This window comes from Caloenas nicobarica, chromosome 5, assembly GCF_036013445.1.
Source record: "Caloenas nicobarica isolate bCalNic1 chromosome 5, bCalNic1.hap1, whole genome shotgun sequence".
Taxonomy (NCBI): Eukaryota; Metazoa; Chordata; class Aves; order Columbiformes; family Columbidae; genus Caloenas; species Caloenas nicobarica.
In genome coordinates this window covers 41,760,502-41,775,754 of record NC_088249.1, presented here as the reverse complement: position 1 = coordinate 41,775,754, position 15,253 = coordinate 41,760,502, and the positions used below count along the sequence as shown (strand labels likewise).

At 55.8% G+C, this 15,253-nt stretch overlaps 1 protein-coding gene across 3 annotated transcripts in view; it reads right to left on the bottom strand.

Moving 5' to 3' along the window:
- DGKZ (diacylglycerol kinase zeta) overlaps window positions 1-15,253 on the bottom strand; it is a 46,375-nt gene that overhangs the window by 13,584 nt on the left and 17,538 nt on the right. For 2 of the 3 annotated variants that reach the window (XM_065635166.1, XM_065635165.1), the window contains exons 2-23: window positions 12,295-13,110; window positions 11,455-11,563; window positions 10,644-10,739; window positions 9,776-9,853; window positions 9,376-9,432; window positions 8,246-8,314; window positions 7,734-7,805; window positions 7,305-7,421; window positions 7,141-7,212; window positions 6,754-6,849; window positions 6,388-6,470; window positions 5,798-5,858; window positions 5,274-5,387; window positions 4,722-4,862; window positions 4,133-4,211; window positions 3,780-3,835; window positions 2,674-2,736; window positions 2,376-2,449; window positions 2,153-2,264; window positions 1,657-1,856; window positions 1,253-1,353; window positions 1,049-1,128 (exon numbers count right to left, since the gene is read on the bottom strand). In XM_065635166.1, the coding sequence (XP_065491238.1) occupies window positions 1,049-1,128; window positions 1,253-1,353; window positions 1,657-1,856; window positions 2,153-2,264; window positions 2,376-2,449; window positions 2,674-2,736; window positions 3,780-3,835; window positions 4,133-4,211; window positions 4,722-4,862; window positions 5,274-5,387; window positions 5,798-5,858; window positions 6,388-6,470; window positions 6,754-6,849; window positions 7,141-7,212; window positions 7,305-7,421; window positions 7,734-7,805; window positions 8,246-8,314; window positions 9,376-9,432; window positions 9,776-9,853; window positions 10,644-10,739; window positions 11,455-11,563; window positions 12,295-13,094 (2,730 nt within the window). In that variant the 5' untranslated portion in view covers window positions 13,095-13,110. The remainder of the gene's footprint in view (window positions 1-1,048; window positions 1,129-1,252; window positions 1,354-1,656; window positions 1,857-2,152; window positions 2,265-2,375; window positions 2,450-2,673; window positions 2,737-3,779; window positions 3,836-4,132; window positions 4,212-4,721; window positions 4,863-5,273; window positions 5,388-5,797; window positions 5,859-6,387; window positions 6,471-6,753; window positions 6,850-7,140; window positions 7,213-7,304; window positions 7,422-7,733; window positions 7,806-8,245; window positions 8,315-9,375; window positions 9,433-9,775; window positions 9,854-10,643; window positions 10,740-11,454; window positions 11,564-12,294; window positions 13,111-15,253) is intronic. The other variant, XM_065635167.1, reaches the window with a different exon arrangement.

Here is a 15,253-nt window from a genome sequence, read left to right as displayed (position 1 = left end):
GTGCTGACACAGCTGGTTTTACACACTGCCTGGCCAAGGTCCCTGGTCTCTGCCCTGCTCTGAGGCCAGAGCACAGTGTTTCCCCAGGGAGAGAAAAGGGGTAAACCACAAGGTGACTGAGGAACACCAGCCTCGATGCACAGCTTTAGAGGTGCAGGAGGTTGCAGAGGCATCAGTCTACCAGGTTGACACCATAGGAAAGCATTACCCTCTGACCCCTGGAGCTAGTAGCCTGTCTGTGTGTCCCCACCAGTGCCTGGGCACAAGGCAGGCAGGGGACAGGCAGCAGAGCAGGCAGAGCAAGCAGCAGAAGCCAGCGTGCCCACCTGGGCAAGCCACTCTGCAACTCAGCCCTTCAGGACACTACACACACTCTGGATGGGATTCCCTCAGGCACAAGAGTCAGGTAACTGGGGACTGAGCAAGGTCCCTGCAATCTTCTGCGAGAAAATCAGATCAAGCAGTGTGGCACCAGGAGGCAGGCTGTGGGCTGAGAAGGCACTGCTCACCAGGAGCAAGGGTTACACGGCCCGTGTCTGGGTCATGAACACACATTAGCATGCTGGCAGGAGCACAAAGTTTAGTACTTGCAAATGAAAAGAGCTGGAGGGAGAACAACCCTAATCCGGGCACCTGGGGGGCAGGCAGAGCTGTGCCAGGTAACACAGAGCCTGCAGAGGGCTGAAGTAACACAGCACAGCAAAGAAACAGAGGAAACGCCTCCCCAAACACCCAGGTGGTGACAGGTCCCATAAGATGTGTGCTGGGGTCTTCCACTGCACCCTAATTTTTCTGGCCCCTGACACTCTGCCTGGAGAACAACGTCAGAAGAGCAATGCTGAGAAAGAAGTTGCCAGAGAGTAGGGAGCAACAGGCCATGCAGCTTGGGATCCTGCCTCCACAACATGGTGAAGGCAAACTGGGACCTGCTACAAGAAGCGGGAGTGGCTATGTTGGTGTGTGCAGGTCAAGGAGGCTCAGAAATCCCCTCCCTGAGCCCCTCCATCCTTGGCATCCAGTCATGACCACTCCCCACGCAAAACCTCACCTCCTGCAGCCTCTCGATTTGGGTCCGGCACAATTCCAGGTCGCTGTCTCCTGGAACCACGATGATCCCCAGCGGCACAGCTGCACAACAGGGCACAGACACGACTCAGGGAGCAGCCTATGTCCCATCCCCAACACCTGGCACAGCTTAGCTGAGGGCACTGCCAGACTCGGAGGCTGTGGCTCCCACCCCATAGTCACTCACAGGCTTCCTTGAGCTTCTCCTTGTCATAGTGCAGCGTCTCATAGTCGTGCATGCTGATTCGGCTCACCCGGATCCGCAGCCGCTCGGGCACTGGCTGCTGGCTGCATGCAGGGGGGATGGAAAGGGGAAGGGATCAGAAAATTACAGCCCACTTTCTCCTTATCCCACTCCACCCCTCCGAAACAGCCTAGAGCAGAGTCTTGTGCACAGACTGGGGTGGGGAGCTTGGCACCAGCAGCTTCTTCAGGATCAGGGTCTGGCCATACATCTGTGACCTGAAACCTTCCCAGGCCCTCCTTGAGAGAGGATCAAAATGCCTCTGGGAGTGATGGATCAGTCCCATCCCTTCCCATCCATCCCTTCTGCTTTGAAGAGGAGGTGACAGATTGATCTGTGGAACCTACTCATTGAGCAGCGGCATGGAGTTGCGCCGCTTGGTCTTCTGCACCATGTTGGCTTGGTTGCGCAGGGAGATGTGGATGCAGGAAGCCGCCAGCTTGCAGGGCTCTCCATCTACCTGCATGGGGATGGCCTTGGCCGTGGTGAGAACCACCTGCCGACACTGACACAGCCGCTCCCCGTGGCCACCAACCTGCAAGGCAGCCTGTGAAAGGGTCCAGAGTAAGAGCAGAGCATGGACTGAGGGGTGGCTAACTTGTTGTCAGCCAGATGTTGCAAGTAAACCAAGTTCTGAGGGTCTCAGGCCTGGTCACCACGGGAAGGGATCCACAGAGACCAGGGCATGACAGCACTTTGCTTAAACCTCAGAGAGCAGACCCTGTCACACAGGCCAGCACCACAGCTCCTCTGGAGGGAAGCTGTGGAGCTGGCTGACACCCAGTCAATGGGACCAGTCGCTCCCCTGGTTGCTGGCTGCAACCAGCAACAGAACTGACTCACCAGGGATGTCATAGTGAAACCGATAACTTCAATGCAGCCGTCATCGTGGCGCTGCGGCTCAAAGTCATGGTGCTCCCCAGGGTTGCCCCAGGGCATGGTGCCTGCACAGTACCTGTGAAGAGATGGTGAGCGCTGCAGGGACAGGCACCTCAAACCTGGGCAGGGATCTGTGGCATGGGGGTGAGGAACCCAGCACATGAGGGCAGGTCGTAGTGCTGCTCACCTGGGGATGTTCAGGAAGACCAGGCACTGGGGCTTCAGGTCCTGGATCTTGGAGGTCAGGTCTGTCCCATCACACTGGAGACAGCATAGGGGTGTTCAGGCTGCCGAATGAGGGGGCCTGGCCCACCCTACCCACTTGGGACGAAATGATCTCCCCTCTTTCCTCCCTACAGTGCCTGTCTTCCAAGGCAAGGGAAGCCGATGCTCCCAGGGACACATCCTCTCCCCAACCCTGAGACACTCCTTGCCTCTCCGCAGGCCACCCCCTTCCCCGGCCCACAGCACTCCTGCACACTTACAATCAACTTGACGTGCTTCGCCAAGTCCTTGGAGCTCCCAGTGAGGAAGTCAGAGAAGGCCGTCTGCCAAGGCAAGAGACACTGTTAGCGCCCAGATGTGCAACAAAATGAGCAGCCAGGAAGCCTGCCACTGACTTTCAGATCTTGGCTGTTGAGAGGAGCAAACCCCTTCCTTGTCCACTGGCAGAAGCACTCTTCTCTCCCCCTTCCAAAACAACCTGATCCATTCCTCTGGTCATTTTGCCTACCAAAAACCTTGAGGCACCTCATAGCTTCAGTAACACCTCCCAGTACTCCCTTACCAGCCCAGTCCCAGGTTTAGGGAAGGTGGGTCACCTCCAGTGAGAGACTCAAGTCACAAGAGACAAATTCAGTCTCAAGCTGTAATGAAGTACCATGAAACAGAGCTGATGTGACCCCATCTAGTGACACCAGGACAGCATGGCCTCTCTTACACAGATCCTAGAGTCCCCTTTAGGTTTAACTGTACAGAGAGGATGGGAGCCATAAGCAGGAGAGATGTGAGATGGTGCAGAGCAGCACTGAGCCTTCAGTACTGCTGAAATACCCATCACGCACATCCAGCCACCTGGGTAAGGAGGTAAACTGAGGACAGGGAGATGGACAAACAAAGGCGACACTGAGACACAAAGGAGGGTGGCATAATTAGCCAGGGAGCTGCAACTGCCCCAAGGTATAAAAGAAAAGACCAAAGTAGTATGGGGACACTATGGAAAGGCTTCCCATTCCTCTGCAGGGGGGACAGCCTGCCTCCCCACAGCTCCGGGGAGGTCCTGCCTGGGTCACCATCAGTGAGCCAGAGAACAAGAACAATAGTGGCAGGAGATCAAGACAGCAACTGCACCACAGACCAGAGAGCAAGCTGTACCACCAGCAGCACTGGCAGCCAAAGAGGAGCTGCAGCTTCCAGGGCTGCAGCCTTTCTCCAGCTTCAGGGGTGGGGCTCAGCTTGGCCGCACGTGGAGGCCCATGTTAACTTGGATGAGTGAGATGAGGGTGCAGATGGAAGCTGCTGCCATGCCCATCCTCCAGCTGATGCTAAGGCTGCTAATGAAAGCATGCCCAGATATCCTCCACACACTCACCCCAGCATAGAACATTTTATTCCGAAACCGGCTGTTGAACTTCTCTGGGTTGGCCTCTAGGGAAAGGAGAAAAAAGTCCAGGTCATTGGCCTACACACAGGAATACTTCACTTGCCCAGGCTCCCCAAACACAGCTCTGTAGCCAGCCTTGGCCAGGAGGCAGCCCCCAGCTCCCTTCCCATGCAGGGACCCCCCTTCCCACTCTGCAGTCTCCACTTGCTCCTCACATTTTACCTCCAAGCCTGTCTCTGGGGCAATCCTCTTGTTCCTTTTCCTGAGGAACATTTTATGGGCCCACCTCTGGGGTACCCCCTCAGCACAGACCCTGCCCCAGCCTTGCCACCCCCCCGTACCTCGGGATTCATGGAACTCCAGTGTCACCCGTGCATCAAAGCCAAGGCTGAAGTAGTTATTAAAGACATCCAAGGGGAGCTGAAATGGAAAGGAGGAATAAGGATGAGGCTGCCAGTGTACGGCCACAGCAAAGATGAGGTCAGGCTACAGCAGAGCCATGTACGCTGCTCAGGAGGCTGAGGAAGTGCACTTGCCTTCCTCCCAGGAAAATACAGAGGTCACCAGCCTGAGATGATGGATTGCCCCCTGGCTCCTAGGGGTAAAGGACGTAGCACAAGGGGACAAACCTTGCTCTCTGAGATACCTGCAATCACCCATGTTTCTCCTAAAGAACCAGTCTCAGAGGAGACTGGGCTTATACCTGTTGCAAGCTGTGGTTAAAAACCTCTGGTGGACATTTAATTCTGATCTCTACACATCTCATCATGAGTGCTGTGGGTTAGAGCCATGAGGAGTGGAACTGAAGAATGGAGAGGGAAACACCAACCCAATGCTGTAGCCCCAGGTGCTGGGACAGCCTGAGCCAGTGGTCGAAGGAGAATGCAGAGCCCCAGTGCAGAGAATGAACGCGGAGCAGAGGTGTCCCACCTTGTCAGTGGCCACCTCATCCTTCTCCTCAGGGTTTGCATCAGGGTTTGGCTCCACATGGAGGTTCCAGCGATCCAGCTGCACAATATTCCCATCTTCCACATGCGACAGGATCTTGGACAGAGGCTCATCTGTGTAACCCTGGTGAAGAGCAGGACTTGGTGAGTCTCCTATCTGCCTCCTGCAGAGACGCCCCAGAGACAGTGGGCTTTGGGAAGACATCCCAGAGCAAAAAGATGTGGAAAAGATTGACTTTACTTGAATGCACAACAAAGCATGACTTTAAGTTTAAAACAATACATCTTCCTTCTGAGACTCTCCCAAAGTTTGAAATAAGGATTGTTTTTGTTAATGTCCTAATAGATTATAATCTAATGCAGAATAATTCAAAGGTCAGAACAACAGTAACATCCAAATGGCACTTATTTGTTGGTCTGTATTCAGGGAAAGTCAAAACACACAGCGCATGCAAATCTCCACCATGTGTCTGGAACTGGAGTCAAGGCGCTCACCCCCCTCTGCCAGCAGCAGGCTCTTGAGCCCATCACTCACCCCACCCCAGTTCAGCGTCCTGGCCAAGTCGTTCCCTGTCCCCAAAGGGAGGATGGCCACAGGAGGAGGTGGGTTGAGGCGTAACTCGTCCAGAATAGAGAGTATCCAGCCCACCTGCTCAAGCAAAAGAGCACAAAGAAACAGCTTGGTTATTTCAGGGACTGGCAGGCAGGTGGAGGTGACTGAGAGCACTAGTGATGGCAGAAGGGCAGAGACGGGGTCACCTTGGCCACCACCAAGGCTATTCAGTCTTTAATTCTCCTAACAGGTGCTGCAGGAGATACCACTAACCCACGGAGGACACTGGCCTCCCAAAGGGCTACAAATCCAGACAGGCCACAGACAAGCACTCCCTGGAGCAGTGCAAGAGGGGACTTGCAGTATCGATGCCACCAGCTGGACCACGGACACAGTGGGCACATTTTGCCCCATTCTGGATTACATACAGCGAGCAGGGCTGCTGCTGGCACTGGCAGGGCCTGAGGTGAAGGACACTACAGGCATGAAGGGGCTGAGGGACTCACCGTGCCGTCTCCCCCACACGCCAGGATCCGGAGGTTGTGGACCTTGCGGTACAGCTCCAGCCTGCAGGGAATGGAGTGGGTAAGGAGGGGAGGGCAGAGGCACTGCAGGTGTTACGCAGCGGCCACAGGGCTCCCTGCCCATGCAGAGCCCGTGGCATTCACAAAGCCACGTGTGTCCCCCTCCCCATCACCACAGCAGTTCACAGCAGTGGGCAAAGCCACAGTAACTTTGGCTTCACCAGCTCTTGCGGAGGAAGAGCAGGGTGTCCACAGTCCACGTACATGGAGATAAGCTGAAACGCAGCAAGCAGACAAGACTCAAGTGACATTAATGGAACATAATGAACTAGATTTGGGAATGTCACCCCACAGCTGGTCTCTTTGCCACTAGCCTTAAGATTAGACCAGCCCTCCAGCAGGAAACACTGACCAACTGCAAGGTATCCTGGAGAGGTCCCTCAAAGTATGAAATTATTGGGAGTCTTTGTGCAAGGAATCTACGGAGCATCCAGCCTTCACCAGCTGTGGGAAGAACTTGAAGAGGGGGCAGAGATGGTGGAGAGAAGGGTGCTGCCCCCATCAGTACTCACGCCTCCTTGGGTCCACCCTGGCTGAGGTCGAAAACTTGCCGTGGGTTGAGATACCACATGAAAGACTGGATGATCTTGGCTCCCTGTCAGGACAAGGAAGACTTCAGCAGGGAACAGGGAGCTCTCAGTGGACAGGGGGAAGAAGGCACCTGGTCCTGAGGACAGGCCAAGACAATAGCATTCTGGGGAGGACTCAGGAAAAGCCTGGCCTAGGTGGGAATTGCCAGGCAGCAAACTGGCATTGTGGGGGTTGCCTTGCATCTTCTGCAGCTGAGACATCATCAAAACCATGCTGAATCCTTAGCAGCCAAATGGCAATGCCCCCACACAGCTGCCTTCTCAGGGAGATGTAGGACGAAGCCATACCTGATTCCCACCACTCTTGGGGTTCACAAATACCAGCAAGGGCTTCATGAGAGGAGCTGGCATGGGCTTGATGACAAAAGGTTTCCACCTCCCTTCCTGCAAGAGACACCACAGGTCCTTCATCAAATGCAGGGAAATGCAAACTCCCACCTCCAGCTAAGCCCTAACATCACACATGGTCAGGAGCGGGTGAAACATAATGTCCCAGTCACCCCACAAGCCTCATAGCTGGGATTTGCCCTGCCAGCAGGCATCCTGCCTCCACCTCACCCTTCTTAACTGCAGTGCAGACCCTGCAAAGCCTCCTTGTTTTCAGATCCTGCTCCTTGCTGCCCAGCCCCTGTACCCTTCCAAGACAAGGGCATTCCCTGTTCCCTCATCTCTTACCTCGGCCCCCTTTTTGCTGGATTTCCGCTTGAATGATGTCCTTTTCTTCTTCTTACTAGATTTCAGTGGATTCTAGAGAGAAAAGAAACAAACCAAAGAACTCCGTGAGGAGCTGCTGGGCAAGCAGGAGTTGTGAAAGAGCCACAAGAGCTGAGGTGAGTTACCTGGGGCCGTCGGACCCGCAGAATCCAGGTGGGAGGAACGACGACAGCAGCATGAGCCCCCAGCGAGCAGGGCTCTTCGATGTGTTGCAGCATGAAACATGAGACTTTGCTGTGATACTGGGGAAGGAGAGGAGACAGAGAGAAAATGCAGCTGCTCAGTTTGCTGGGGACAGTCACCTTCTGCTCCTCCCAGCTCCCCCATGCCAGTCCAGGGAGTGCTGGAGGAAACCACACAGGAATTTTGTAATGGAAAAGCAATGAGGAGAAAGTTTCTCATAGGAACTCTCAGCTACCACAGTACAGCCCCTCCCAGTAAGAGGAGCTGTTAAGGGCAGGCTGCGGGGAAGCAGCCTGGGGAGTCCCAGAAGAAAGCAGAGGTCATTAGATGCAGAGTAGGCTGGTAAGACATTAAACGGGGTCTTTGCTCACCGCTTGCTTGCACCAGGAACAGCTGATGGCTACAATCTCTTTACTGTGGAAGGCAAACTTCTGCTGGAAACCCTGCGGAGTGAAAGATAAGAGGCTTAGGGAATTCCCTTCTACAATCCCAACAGGACTTTCCCACCACCAGGAGAGATGTTAACAAAGAGGGCGTGCCTGCAGTTGGAGCCCTCTGGATCCCTGTCAGATAGCCCAAACCACCACTATGGCACTAGGGAGGCCACTGCGCTCTGTAGGGGTGTCCCTATTGCCCAAGGAAAGCATGCAAGGAAGACAGTCCCCTCCAGGACTGATTTGGCCCAGAGGGAGAACAGCTCCATGTGGGAAGCACTTATGCAGTGCTTCGCTGTGCAAAACAGGACATGCATTTTGGTGTTGCTGTAGACTGCTGCTACCAAACAGAATAGTGGGATGTCTCTGGTCCCCAGCCCTGTTCTTGTCTTTGGTTTGACCTCAGCTTTATTTCAGGCTCAGAAAGAAAAAAAAAAAAGTCCTCTTACCTTGCCACACTGCCGGCATTTCCCTTCCTGCCGCCTCCGGTGTACCCAGTGATGCCGGACAACTATGGGCTAAAGGGAAAAGCAAAAAATAACTTAAAGAAAAAAAAAAGTGAAAGGCTCAGCATGTGAGAGAAGGCAGGAACAGGCAGGAGGAACAGACCCAGGCCAGCCAGGACCTCTGCTCTTGCAGCATGCCCATTGCTCACATGCACCAGTCTCAGCCCTTTGGGAGAAGGCAGAAGTAAGTGAAGGACAAGTAAAGGAGATGCACTAAGAGTGACATGTGAAGGAGGGCTGCATAGCAAGAGAAGCAAAGGAAGAACAGAAAGAAAGGTTTAAAGCAAATGGCAAAAGCTTCACCTTACCAGGTCACACTCGCATTTCTGAGCAAGCAGCCCTGGGTTTGAGTACCTGTTGCCTCCTGTGTCTGCTGTGCCCACACAAACACGGTGTGGGGGCAGCAGCTGTGTGACTACAGTGGCCCACAACTAAGCCATCCACACCCACCCCAGAGCACCGTGTGGGCTACGCTGGCTCCACAGGCTGGAGGGTGAAGCACAAAGGCTGACAGGTGCTTCCACCAGCACAGCTCAGCAGACAGGTCTCAGGCCACTGCTTATGCCCAGCATATTAAAACATGGGCTCAAGGGGTCTGACAGCACCACTGTGGGCATCCTCCACTGCTACCTGGAGTATCTGCAGTACCCAGGTCAGGGCTGAGCGATAAAGCAAGAAGTGAGTCCATATTGCTCCTTTCCAAATTGTGGGAGACTTGGGGACGTGCTATTTGCCACAGCCTCCTCTATTTGCCTGGGGACCAGCACAAGGGGGAAACAACTCTCCCAGAAAACACTGGTTTCAGACTTGCCACATGCAGATGCAGGAGCTTTAGAACATGCAAACTAAGAGATGCTCTGCATTTGCTGCCTGTGAGCTCCTCACTCCTCACACCCACTCTGCACTGCTGCCTTGCAAAGAAACATCCCTTTTACTGTACCACCCCCTTGGAGCCAGGAGTAGCACGATGCCTGCACTCTGACGGGCAATGTGCTGGCAGCATCTGACATCTTTGCCACCGAAATGAAAAAGTGGGGGGCAGATGTGGGCAGCACCCGAGGCACATCTCTCACCTCCCGTACGTTCCGGGATCCTGACTCCCTGAAGGAAGGTTTGCAGCGGAAATTTATCTGTAGATTGAACAAACATGACAGGAATCAGTAAAACCATCATAACCAAAGGAAATCTACTGGAGTTGACTTTACTACAGCAGGCCCAGAGCCTCTGGAGATGTTCAGTGCTTGCCATGAAACCGCTCATATATCTCTGTTACTGAACAAAATGGGGCCTGGGGTCCCAACCATGTCAGTAGATGCTCCTTTCAGTATTGTCTCCTCAGAAGACCCCTCTTTGGAATGACACATTCCAGTTCCCCAGTCTTCTTGTGTTTCACTACTCAAGAGGAAGGGCTGCCCAGAAAAGGGCTGATAAAGCTTTGCAAGCCACAGAGAGGGCTTAACAGGCTCTACTCACTTTCTCCAGCTGTTCAATGCAGGGTGTATGCACTACAATCTTGCAGGCTGCACACTTACGCCTGGAGAGAGGTTTTTGCTGGAGGATGAGAATAAAAGAGGAAAAACATGCATGTGAATAGCAGTGTTCAGAGGCCAGCAGGCTCAGCCTCCCGTCACATCTCTTTCATTTATTTCAGGATGCAGAACAAGTCCTATGGGAAAGTTAGACACCATCTAGACTCATTGCAAGTGCCTAGAGCCGATGCTTTCAAGTCTGGGACAGAGCAAGGAAGTGCTCTCCTGCTGTCCTGTCCTGTCCTGCAGTCCTTGGCCTCTTCTGACATTGCCTGAGAGCACCACAGAAAATGGTCTGCGAGGTGCTCACAGGGCTCCTCCCATGGTAGCCCCATGGGCAGGCACAGGAGGGCATCAGTGCTCCACGTCCTGCACCACAAGCAGGACTGAGCCTGCAAGCTGGGAGGGAGGACTGCAGCAACCCTGTAAGATCAGTGCTGCCTGCAGGGTCAGGAGGCAGCAGGCCTGTGTCTCTAGAGCTCACTTTTCTCCTCTGTTGAAAGGAGATTTAGATTGCCCCTCTAAGGGTGTGGGATTCCAGCAGCCTCTCCCTGGTATATCACCATATCACCTCCGGGCAAGCAGTAATCCTGCATCAGGTTCCCATTGCAAACTGAGCACCAGTGCTGGCAGAGATTGGGGACGCAGCCCTCCAGCAGGCAGAGGTAGAAGGGACACACTCCCTGCCTTGGCAGCCCCCCAGACTCTTGCATGTCCCCCAGCAGAAAAACCTTCGTGGTGGCCCCACTGGGCGGCAGCACAGCCCGCATCTGCAGCCCTTGTCAGGAGGCAGGTGACCCCCAGTGACTCACCAGCAGCTTTGCCATACAGTTCTGCTCCCCAACGTAGCAGAAGTCCCCAGAGACATTGGTTTCAAACCAGATGTGCTCCCCATAGACGGCAGTCTCCTGAAAGGCACAAGACAACATGTTTCTCTGAGAGCACTTCCAGATGGGCATCTGAGGCCCTAAAATGCTTTGTGTGAGGGACAAGGTACTGGACAATGCTGGGGGGTGGGAAGTTGGAGCTAGGTGTAGGCCAGGAGACAGGATGCACAGAACAACCAGGGTCAACAGCTGGACAGAGGAAACCTCACAGAGCTGCTGCCATGGACCATCTGTTGGAAACAAGAGGGCCCCACGAAACTGCCCCCAAGACCTACAGCCCAGTTGCAGTGTCCTGCACAGGACAGCTGCTTCCACCTCCCCCTGACAGGAGACATTGGGGCAAATTCAATGTAGGGGACTCTCCTGAAACAGCTTCTGTTCTAGCATCTCAAGGTGCAGCTTAAAACCTGCTGGGCTTTGCCTGCAAAGGAGCACGGCTTGCTCCTGCTGCTTGGCCCCAGCCACCAGAAGACCTCAGCTGCCAGGAGCAGAAGAGCTGGCAGCGGAACAGCTATGCCATCCTCCCAGGAACCACCTGTGCCTGCACAGACTCTCATTGCAGCATCAAGGGGTTCTGCCAGCAGCACAGATGCTGGCACCAGCTGGTGGCAAGCAGGGAAGCCATAAATGTGTCCAAGCCAAAGTCACCTGGGAAGCCTCAGCCCAGGAGGAGCCTGCTGCTTCTTGGCTGGGAGCCCATTCCAGGCAACACCCATCAAAATGCGCTACAACTTACGCTCCAGTCCACAGTGCTGCGAATCTGCCTCTCCGAGTCGCTCCTCAGGGCTAGTGCCGGGTTTGGCTGGGCTACCACGTGCTGGAGGCTGGACTTGGCAATAGCTTTCCTGGAAGACACAGGAGGGCTGGCTATTAGATCAGGGGAGAAGGAATATGGGCAAAGCACAGCCTGCTTCTAGAACGGACAGTGAGGCTGGAGCAGAAAAGCATCCTCAGGACTAAGTGGCTGGAAGCGAGACAAATCTCCAGTACTCCTGGCCGAGGAGTACCCGATCCTGCGAGGTGGCCCTGTGGGCCGAAGAGGTGCTGGCCACATTGCTGATGGCTCAGCTAAAGACACCCTGTATCCGGCAAAAGGCACAGCCTGGGCCTGCTGGGTCAAAGTCCTCGGTGACGACAGGTCTGTTACAAAACAGTCTGGGACGCTCCACTGAGCTGTGGGGCTGTGTTTGTAGAGACAACCCAGAGCCCTTGTTCCCCACAGCTCTCTCAGATGAAAGCACCTCGGAGCCTGGGGTGTTTTTGGGGACCAGTACAACCAGCTGGAAAAAAAAGCAGTCATCTGTTTGGGGCTAGCGAGCTTCTCCCAGATGTGCTAGCATGGAGGAAAGGAGCAGCAGAACTGGCCAGCTGGAGAAAGCGTGCATCTCCAGCCCACAGCCAGGCTGCACAGAGAGCATCAGAGGCAGCGCTGGCCCCAGTGGGAGACGCCCAGGGACACGAGCAGCACAGCCAGAGCCCATGGCGCTGAGCCCCTTCCCTCCTTCTCCGTCGAGCCTGGGTCTGCACCCAGCCTCCCCCCCGAGGCATCCCCCACTGTTGCCGCCGCCATACATACAGCAGCCGGGGGCTCCAGCTGTCCGGGGCGGCGTGGCGGGCGGGCTCCGGTCCCAGGCACTCGGGGAGGGCGGCAGAGGGGTGCCCGGCCCCTTCGGGCCCCGCGCAGGACTGGGCCAGCAGCCGCGGGCGGCCGGCGGGGAGCAGCCCGGGAGGCCGCGGGGCGTCGCTGGAGCGCCGGCGCTGGCTGAGCCGGCGGTAGCGGCCCTGCAAGCCGTAGGCGGCCCGGCCGTACGCGCACTCGGTGGGCAGGCGGTGGGAGGAGACGCGGCGCAGGCAGCGGGGACCCCGCGACAGCAGCCCGGCCTGGAGCGGCCGCAGCCGGGGCAGCATGGCCAGCCAGCGCTCCTCGGCACGGCGCTCGCCTCGGCCCCGCTCGGCTCCCGCCGCCGCGCCATCGCCGCCGTCCTCCGGAGATTCGGAGCCGGAGCTGTCGGTGCGGGGCGCCCCGTCCCGCCCCTCTCCGGTGGGGATGAGGCTGGCCAGCAGGACGGAGGGACCCACCAAATGGGCGTCGATGGCTCGTCCCCGGCCGCCCCGCTTCGTCTGGACGGCGAACCTCGGGCTGAGGCAGGGCGGCGTGGTGCTGGAGCGGCGGCGGGGGCCGGGGCAGGGGCGGCGGGACAAGCCCAGGCAGGAGAGCGCGGGCAGCGGGGCGGCCGAGCCGCGGCGGCGCTGGGCCAGCGAGGCCGAGGGCAGCCCGGCCTGCGAGCGGCGCCGCGCCTTGCCCGTGGGCACGGCCACGGCGCTGGCACGGCGCGGCCCCTTCCTCCCGAAGTGCCACCTGAAAAAGGTTTCCATGGCACCCAGCCGGTGGCTGTTAACAGAGACCAGGAATTAAATAGGCTCCTCTGTGAGTTCCCGGGCTGGGCTACAGGGTTCAGGGCAGGGGACAGAGGGCAGAAGTGAGGAGCTGGGGACATGCGATGCCACCCGGGGTATGTGGCAGGGCTGGGACCCACTTCCAGGGGAGATGCACCACTGGGGTTCCTGCTTGCTCCTCGAATTTCATGGCTCAGCCCAGGGTGCTGTGATGGCAGGGTGGGTGTCACTGCCTGGCTGGCACGCTCAGCATCCCCTGCTCGCCCCTGTGGTATCAGCAGAGCCCCTGCACCCCGAGGTGCTGGTCAGCCCTGGTGACCACCCCCACCACTCTCCTGGTGCTGGTCCACCTGGTTTCCCCATGGGAACCACTCTGGCTAAGCACCAGCCTCATCAAATTTGCAGCAAATAGAAAACAAGCCTTTGCAAATCCTAAAGAAGAAAACCAAACAGGCAAGTAAAAGCAGGCAGGCAGATTTAGTAGGAGCTGACTGGCAGAGCTGGAGGCTGGAAGAGCTGGAGTAGTCTGCAGGAAAGCTAGGAAAATCATCCCATCCCTCCTGTGCAAAACCTCCCTCTCCTTGTGGAAAGAGCTTTACTGAGGCTCTTGAGCTTTCCCTGCCTAGCTTGAGGGCAGCTTGACAGGCTGCCCGGACACTGCAGCAGTCTCTGGAAAGCCCCGGGCCACAGGTGGAAGGTCCTGCAGCAGTTTCAGTGCTGGCAGCTCGGCACGCAAAGGCTGGGGTGAAAGGGGCTGAATCTGGTTTGCGCCAGCGCTCCTCTCCTCTTGAGCTAGTGCTTCACTTCCCATTCTCCAGCCCCTGCCTCTCTCAGACACTAGAGAGGATTTATTTGAGGTCTATTAAAAAAACCCCACCAAGACCCACAGTTTGGTAGAAGCAAATTTCTGACTCTTCAGTTGCTCCCAATGCAGGGGAGTGGATCGTGGGAGCCTGCAGGCACACACAAGCCACCACCATCACTCTCAACAATTTCCATGCTGTATAAGGCGGCTTCTCTACACAAGGGTACGGACACACCACTGCACTACGGATGGCATCTGCTGCACTCACTTCTACCTTCCTCGCTTCTCATGCTCTTTTATGCGCTTGCTTGCAGGCCAACAACACCAGAAGACCTTCAGAACACCCTGTCCCAAACCTCCACTGCCCTGAGGTCCACGCAAACAGGCAAAATTGTCAGATGCTTCCCTTTTTCCTTTGGGATATGCATGTACAATGGGACATACATGTTGTTTTCTGAACTGCAAACTGAAGCTTTTGCTTAGTGCTGGTACCACAAGCAACCCATTGGGCTGTACCTCTGTTTCTTCTGGAGGAGTACAAAGCCGAGTTGGTATTTTTGGAGGAGGTCAGGCTTGGTTGGGTCTCCTCCAGCCTGATACACAAGGAAGCCAGCTCTTTAGTTTCTACAGTCTTGTTGCCACGTCTGTGCTCTGTAATGTAGCGCAACAAGGGAAGGGCAGCGATGCCCTCCAGAGGAATCTGCAGTTCAGAGAGCACCATCAGGGCAGCTCAAGCCTGGTTGAACTGAAAGCAAAAACCAAGTGCCATGTCCTCAGAGGGATTTCTCAAGTCCCACCACAGTGAGCAATGCAGGTATTTCCAGGCCTACCTGGCCACCAGCTAACGATCACACCACCGAGACCCATGCAGCTTTACGGAGGGCAAAAGCATATTTTGCCGATCACCCTGCTTCCAGCCCATCCCCAGCCGTGCAGTGCTCTATTCCTGTTCCTTCTCCTCATCGTCTGCAGGGTGGTGCACAGTAAATGATGATGCACGGTAAACTGCATCATCACCAATAGGTGTTAAAAATTGCCAGAACAAATGAAACATTAGAAAACCCAAGAGAGAACGCTGCCTGGGTGTGGCACACTGCAGCAGACCCTTGTTTGCCAGCTTTAGCTGTGGGGCACACCTACTGTCCATCCCAAATGAGCTGAACAGATGCTCCCTCCTGCCCCAGATATTCCACTAGCATGAAGCTGCTGTACTGCTGCTGAGCTGCTGCTATGGGCAGGAAGATCTCTCAACACAGCTTCCTTCCTTTTTGCACCACAGTCTCGTGAGGAAATCTGCTAGAACAACATTGGCTTGACATTTATGTTTGGGTAC